The sequence below is a fragment of the Prionailurus viverrinus genome, chromosome F1 (genome assembly GCF_022837055.1).
Source record: "Prionailurus viverrinus isolate Anna chromosome F1, UM_Priviv_1.0, whole genome shotgun sequence".
In the NCBI taxonomy this organism is placed as follows: Eukaryota; Metazoa; Chordata; class Mammalia; order Carnivora; family Felidae; genus Prionailurus; species Prionailurus viverrinus.
Genome location: NC_062577.1, coordinates 55,741,474 through 55,749,367, shown reverse-complemented (window position 1 = coordinate 55,749,367; position 7,894 = coordinate 55,741,474). Strand labels below are relative to the sequence as shown.

General features: G+C 49.6%; 1 protein-coding gene across 1 annotated transcript; it reads right to left on the bottom strand.

Annotated features, from left to right (window-relative positions):
• Nucleotides 1–788: 788 nt before the first annotated feature.
• LOC125155075 (uncharacterized) lies at nt 789–6,035 on the bottom strand. The gene is given in 7 exon segments (XM_047839865.1): nt 789–2,206; nt 2,209–3,011; nt 3,013–3,963; nt 3,965–4,059; nt 4,061–4,576; nt 4,608–5,306; nt 5,673–6,035. Coding segments are annotated over 7 exon segments (4,782 nt in total). The 5' UTR covers nt 5,973–6,035.
• Between the last annotated feature and the right edge of the window lie 1,859 nt (nt 6,036–7,894).

Sequence of the window (7,894 nt, the reverse complement as noted above, 5' to 3'; positions counted from 1 at the left end):
TTTATTTATCTCTTGGTTTGTTTGTTTATTGCTTGTTTGTAATATTGGAATGTAATCTTCATAAGCAGGAATTTTGCCTAGAACATTTCCTAGCATGTAGTTGGTGCTAAGTAAATGTTAGCAGCTTTAGGTAGAGAGAGATGCTTACACAAACATAAAAAGTTCCCAATTAGTAAGGGAGAAACTATTAACACTGATTCTGTTGTGCCCAGAATTCGTGATCCCCAAAGACCACCAGGGAGCCGAGTCCGATGCAAAAGCAAAGAGCCTTTATTGGAGCTAGCTCGAGCTCAATCCCCTACCTGCACTGACGCAGCGGTGAGATACCGGGGAGAGAGAGCGGGTTTCAAGAGCACAAAGGTTTTATAGGGATCATGGCCTCAGCCGATTGGCTGGGGAAGGGTCGTGGCCTCAGCCAATTGGCTGGGGAAGGATCAGCGTCCCATCACGCAGGTTGCCGGGCGTGGTTTGATCGGGAAGTTTGAACGGGTGAGCGGGAAGTTACTCAAGGGGAGGATACAGAACAAGATGGAGTCGGCCAGCCTAGGTCTGCTGTTTCATTCCCCCCTTGTCATGTATCTTGCGGACCCAATCATGGGACCGGCTGCATTTCTATTTTGTCCTCTCCTGTTATTAGGGGCTTGTACTGAGCACGGAGGACCATTAGTTGGACGGCCCTCACGCAGTCCCTGAGCTGGTGTCTATGATCTGCCCGGTAATGTTTTGGGGGCCGTGGGGACTCCCGGCAGCATGAGCAATGACAAGCAGAGTTAACAGCGGAACCAATATCAGGTGGGTCGAATGCGCTGTAACTTGACCTCGAGCGGGTTGTCTTGGTCCTGATTGACGGCCCATTGTGTGACGAAGTCCTTCCCGATCAAGGAGGGGTCCGCTGGCCGAACGTGGGTGTGATGGACCCAGGTCGCGATGCCGTCTACTTTGAGAGCGGTGGGGGTTGTCAGCACCACGCTGTAGGGTCCCTTCCAGCGCGGCTCAAGGGTCTCTCGGTGGTGCCTCTTGACGTAGACCCAGTCTCCCGACCTGTACTGATGAGGTGTCGGGGTCGGGCCAGCGTCGTAGATGGCACGGTGGCGCGGCCAAATGTCCTCGTGCGCCCTCTGCCGCCCTCTCAAGGAAAGAAAAAGTTCTTGATCTTTAAACTCAGCAGAAAGTTCAGCTCGAAGGTTGGGAATAACAGGCGGTGGCCTGCCAAACATGATCTCGTAGGGAGTAAAACCCGGAGTGTAAGGAGTGTTTCTAACCCGGTAAAGGGCGTACGGTAGGAGAGTCACCCGGTCCCCGCCAGTCTCCATGGTTAATTTGGTAAGGGTCTCTTTTAGGGTTCTATTCATTCTTTCTACCTGTCCTGAGCTCTGGGGCCTATAAGTACAATGTAATTTCCAGTTTGCCCCCAAAGCCTTGGCTACTGCCTGCATTACCTGCGAGATAAAAGCTGGTCCATTGTCTGATCCTACCATAGCAGGAAAACCATACCTGGGTAAGATGTCTTCTAGTAGCTTCTTAGCCACCGTCTGAGCCGTTTCATGCTTGGTTGGGTATGCCTCCACCCAGCCAGAGAAGGTGTCTGTAAATATTAAAAGATATTTATAACCATACTTTCCTGGTTTAACTTCAGTGAAGTCGACCTCCCATTGGGCTCCCCGTCTGGTGCCTCTGAGCCTGGTTCCTTTTTTATTTGATGTGGCTCTCGCGTTGGTGAGTTGGCAGGTTTTGCAGGCAGATACAACTTGCTCTATTTTGGTGTCCTGTTGGTGAATCTTGATGCCCGCATGTCGGATTAAGTCTTTTAATTTTCGGGCCCCCATGTGAGTAGACCGATACATGTGCTCTAATACTGAGACTCTGAGCTGGTCTGGCAGCACGAGCTCCTTGTTAGGTGTATACCACCATCCCTTTATCTCCTGGGCCATGGGGAGTTTCTTGATCTGCTGTACCTCCTCCTGGGAGTATTTGGGCTGCTCTGGTAAAACTGGGTCTCCCGGGTCTGGTAGTTGTATGGTCATGGTGGGGACTGAAGTAAGGGCTACTGCCTTGGCTGCCTGGTCAGCCTTTCGATTACCTCTAGCTACCGGGTTATCAGTTTTCTGGTGCCCTTGGCAGTGGATAATGGCCAGCTTGGCAGGAAGCCATAAGGCCATAAGCAGGTCAAGTATCTCCTGCTTATTTTTTATAGTCCGGCCTCCACCGTCAGTAACCCCCTCTCCTGATAAATTGCCCCATGGATATGAGCTGTGGCAAACGCATAACGGCTGTCTGTGTAGATGTTAAGCCGTTTTCCAGCTCCCAGCGTCAGCGCCTTGGTGAGGGCTATGAGCTCTGCTCGCTGGGCTGACGTTCCAGAGGGTAGAGCCTCCACCCATACGGTGTCTGTTTCGGTGACCACCTCTGCGCCCGCATACCTGTGTCCATCCCACACAAAGCTGCTGCCATCAGTGAACCAAGTAGCCTCGGCATCAGGGAGGGGCCGGTCGGTCAGATCTGTCTGGAATCCGTGTACTTGCTCTAGGATCCCCGCACAGTCATGTAGTGGAGCACCTAGGTCAGGGTCGGGCAGCAGGGTTGCAGGATTGAGGGCTGCACTGGGGTGGAACCGCACCCGTGGAGGGTTGAGTAGGAGGCTCTGGTAATGAGTCATACGTGTGTTGCTCATCCATCTGTCAGGAGGCTGTTTCAGGACCCCTTCAATGGCGTGTGGGGTCATGATCCAGATCTCCTGTCCTAGGGTCAGTTTGTCTGCGTCCTTGACTAGGAGTGCTGTCGCTGCAATAATTCTTAGGCATGGTGGCCAGCCGGCAGCCACTGGGTCTAGCTTCTTGGACAGGTAAGCCACCGGGTGGTTCCAGGGGCCTAAGGCTTGAGTTAGAACCCCTTTTGCTATTCCCTTGTGTTCGTCTACAAAGAGGTGGAAGGGCTTCGTAATGTCTGGTAGGCCCAGGGCTGGGGCACTTAGGAGGGCCTTTTTTAACTGATTAAACAGTTTCTTCTTTTTCAGCCCATTTAAATGTTTGCCCCTCTTTGGTAGCTTCATATAGGGGCCTGGAGATCTCAGCAAAACCCGGAACCCAGAGGCGGCAGTAGCCGGCCGATCCTAGGAATTCCCTCACTTCCCTTCGGGTGGTGGGAGTAGGGATGTTTAGGACAGTTTCTTTTCTGGCATCTGATAACCTCTGCTGTCCGCCCTCCAGGCTGTATCCCAGGTAACTTACCCTCTCCCTGCATATCTGACCCTTCTTCATGGATGCCCGGTACCCCAAGGCCCCCAGGGTAGCCAGCAGGCCCTGGGTCCCTTGCTTGCAGTCCTTGGCCGTGTCGCCAGCAATCCGGATGTCATCTACATACTGTAGGAGGGTGAGGTGAGGGTGCTCCCTTCTGTACTCACCCAGGTCCTCATGTAGTGCCTCGTCGAAGATGGTGGGTGAATTTTTGAACCCCTGAGGCAGTCGTGTCCAGGTGAGTTGTCCACTGTAGCCCTCCTCCGGATCATGCCACTCGAAGGTGAACAAGGGTTGGCTCTGGGGTGCCAGTGGCAGACTGAAGAAGGCGTCCTTTAAATCTAGTACCGTATACCAGAACCTGGAGAACGCCAAGGAGCTCAAGAGAGTATATGGGTTGGGAACAGTTGGGTGTATGTCCGTGACCCTCTTATTTACTTCCTGGAGGTCTTGTACTGGTTGATAGTCATTTGTGTGAGGCTTTTTGACCGGCAGTAGGGGGGTGTTCCCCTGGCAAGGAACTAGTACCCCTAGGCTTCGTAGTCTCTGGATGTGTGGCTGGATCCCCTTCCAGGCCTCCTGAGACATGGGGTATTGTTTGATCCTTACCGGACCTTCTCCTGGCTTGAGGTCTACCAGGACTGGGGTCCTGTGAGCGGCTAGTCCTATCCCCCCAGTCTCTGCCCAAACCGAGGGGAATTCTTGTAGCCATCTGTCTATATTATTCTCTCAGGAGGGCCTCCTGGTGGAGGCGGTATTCATCCTCTAGTTTCACGGTCAGGACCTGGATGGGGTGGCCCTTGCCACCGGTGACCTGAGGCCCCCCCTTGTCTGAAAGTTATCTGAGCTCCAATCTTGGTCAGTAAGTCCCGTCCTAACAGCAGGTAGGGGCATTCCAGTATTACCATAAAGGAGTGGGATACCCGGCCTGTCCCCAAATCTACCGTTCTTCGGGTAGTCCATGAATACTGGCTCATACCAGTTGCCCCTTGTACCCAGGACTTCTTGATGGCTAGCTTTCCTTGTGGGGTGCAGAGGACCGAATGTTGCGCTCCGGTGTCGATGAAGAAGTCAACAGGGGTCCCCTCCACTTTAAGAGTTACCCTGCACTCGGGGAGAAGGTCCGAACCCTGACTCCCCTAATCACTCAGTTCATCTAGCTCTAAGACTTGTACTCGATCAGTCTTGCTTCCCTTCCCGCCGGCCTTTTTCGGACACTCTCGGGCCCAATGCCCTATCTCCTTGCAGTATGCGCACTGATCTTTCTGCAGCCTCCGCTTCCCCCACCTTGGTGGTTCCTTTACCTCCTCTTGAGTCGCCTGCCAGCTGCCGGAGACGGCGGTCTCATTCCTCGGGGGAGTCAGCAGTGGTAGCTAGTAGTATGCTGGCCAGGTCTCGAGTCTGCTTACTGCTGGCAGCCGCCATGGCAGGAGCCTGCTTATTCTCAGGAGGCTCCCAGTTATTATATACCTTTTCAGCTACCACTAGTAAGTCCTGCAGACTTTTTTCTCCTGGCCTATCTATTTTCTGTAATTTTTTCCTAATGTCTATGGCTGATTGGTTTACAAAGGCCATTATAACAGCTGCTTTGCTTTCTGGAGCCTCTGGATCCATGGGGGTATAGGTACGGAATGCCTCCATGATCCGTTCTAAAAAGGCAGCCAGAGATTCATCTTTTCCCTGTTGTACATTTCCTACCTTGGCCAAATTGGTTGGCTTTCTAGCAGCCATTCAGAGACCCCCCATTAGAGTCTGGCAGTAGACCCGGAGCCTCTCCTTACCTTCTGCCATGTTGAAATCCCACTGGGGCCAAGTTAAGGGGAAGGAGGCATCTATCTGAGCCTGGTTGGTGGTGGGATTCCCATCTGCGCCCGGAACTAGTTTTCAGGCCTCATTGAGGATTCTTTCTCTTTCCTCAGTCGTGAACAGGACCTGCAAAAGCTGCTGGCAATCGTCCCATGTGGGCTGATGGGTAAAAAGAACAGAGTCTAATAAATCAATAAGCCCTGCCAGTTTCTCAGAAAACTTAGGATTCTGAGCTTTCCAACTGTAGAGGTCACTAGTGGCGAAAGGCCAATAGTGATGGGGCTGATTCCCCTCTGCATCTGGGGGGTCCGGTGGCTCGCAGGGGCAGAATAGTGGAGTCAGCGGCAGAAGAGAATTGCTCCCTCTGAGCCCCTGTCTGGTAAAGGGTGGGCTTCCCACTGGAGCGTTTCTGCCTCCCGCTCTCGGAACAGCGTCTGCCTCCCCCAGAGGGGGAGGATGGTGTTCTTCCAGCATCCTAGGGGGGTTATATGGGGGAGGAAAAATTAATTCTTCTCCAGTCCCCCCTTGTAGGACAGGGTAGAGGGGTGCTGAAGGCTGGGTAAGACTTTTCTTGTTCTCCTTCTCTGTCCCCTGTAAAGCAAGAATGGGTTTTGGCTCCAGAGGGTGTGGGGCTAGGAAGGGCTTAAGCCAAGTGGGTGGGTCTTCTACAAGGTCCTGCCAAGTGATAATGTAAGGGAGCTGATCAGGATGGCCTGTCTTAGGCCGAGAGATGATACCCCTGACTTGGTGGATGGTAGGGAGGCCAAAGGTCCCCTCTGGTGGCCATCCGACATTGAAAGCTGGCCACTCGCTAGAACAAAAAACTTGCCACCGACCCTTTCGGACTTCCACACTGAGGTTGTTAGCTCTTTGGCTGACATCCTTAAAGTAATCAATCATAATGGTTACAGGGGTAGCCTGAGTCTGTCCCATAACGTCCGTCCAGTAAGTCCACAGAACAAAACAGAGAAACACAGAAACAGACAAACAGAGGGCCCTTAGAAACAATCTTCCACCTCCACGGAAGCAAAACTGAAAGCTAGACAATGGCCTCACGCCAACCGGCAGGAGCGACCCACCTCGTCTCAGACCTTTGAGGGGATTCCACATCCCTTCAGAAGAGAGGATCGGGACATCTTCCAAAACTCCCAGCCTGTGGTCCTCCAGTGTGTCCACTTAGACCGTGGCAGGCACTACCAGAATTTCAGAAATGAGTTCACACAGAAAAGACAGGGAACGAACAGACACCAACCGTGGCCAATCAGTCTCTCTGGGTTGGGAGTCCCTCGGGGGTCTTGGGGATCCCGGATGAGACCCCAAATGTTATGCGCAGAATTTGTGATCCCCAAAGACCACCAGGGAGCCGAGTCTGATGCAAAAGCAAAGAGCCTTTATTTGAGCTAGCTCGAGCTCAATCCCCTACCTGCACCGACGCAGTGGTGAGATATCGGAGAGAGAGAGAGAGAGGGTTTCAAGACCACAAAGGTTTTATAGGGATCATGGCCTTAGCCGATTGGCTGGGGAAGGGTCATGGCCTCAGCCATTTGGCTGGGGAAAGGTCGTGGCCTCAGCCATTTGGCTGGGGAAGGATCAGAGTCCCATCACGCAGGTTGCCGGGTGTGGTTCGATAGGGAAGTTTGAACGGGTGAGCGGGAAGTTACTCAAGGGGAGGATACAGAACAAGATGGAGTTGGCCAGCCTAGGTCTGCTCTTTCAATTAGCATGGCAAAATTGTCCTAAGAATTCCAAATATTGGGAAAAAAGGCTTTTGCCTCTCAATCTGTACCCTTTTGTACCATGTGCATTTTTACTATGAAGATATATTTCTTTCATAATGAAAACATAAAAAATAATAAATTTAAATATATGACTATATAAAAATTTGAAATTTGATATGACAAAAAAAAATACCACAAAGTTAAAACATAAACAATGTATTAGGAGAAAAAAAGTTTCATCACAGATACAAAGTAATATAATTCCTAATATACAAGGGAGCATCTAAAAGTTAATTGGAAAAAAAAAGTCAATAGAAAAAGGGGTAAAAAACATGAATAGGCAATTCAGAGGAATGAATTTCCAAGAGGCAAATAAATCAATAAAAATATATTCAACATCATCAATGGTTAGAGAAATGTTAAGATGAAATACCATATTTCCATGCATCAGATTAACAATAATTAAAAACAATCAGCATGAATGAGGCTGTGAGGAAATCAGCTCCCCCACATACTTACAGATACAGGGGTGGAGAAAAGGAGTGTAAATTGCTACAATGTTTTGGAAAGTAATTATGCAATATCTGTCAAAATTTAAAATATACATGTCCTTTGGTGATCAATTTTATGGTTTGAACTCTTCCCGGTAGAGATAAACATATAGATAAGAATATGTTTTAATATTGATGCAGCCCAGTTTTTAATGCCAAAACAACCCTAAAATCGCATCAATAGAGGACTAATTAAACAAAGTTTATATACCCACATAACAAAACTTTTAAAGATATTAAAAATAAGTATAGTCTTTATTGGCTAGAGAACTGTTTATAATATGTGAATAGGAAGTTACAGGGCAATGTAACTAATGTAATTAATAATCCCATTTAAACACACACACACACACACACACACACACACACACACACACTATTCCCTTCAAGACTCTAAGCACAGTGTTCTGTACATATACATACATACAAACATGCACACATGTATACACACACAGGCATGTTTTTACGTTTGCATGAGTGTGGAGAAAAACAGGAAATGATATATAAGGCATTGCTAACACTGGGACGTTGAAGAGATCCTGGTGTTAAGTAAAGGAAAAAAATACTAATTTGTTTATCTCTTTGA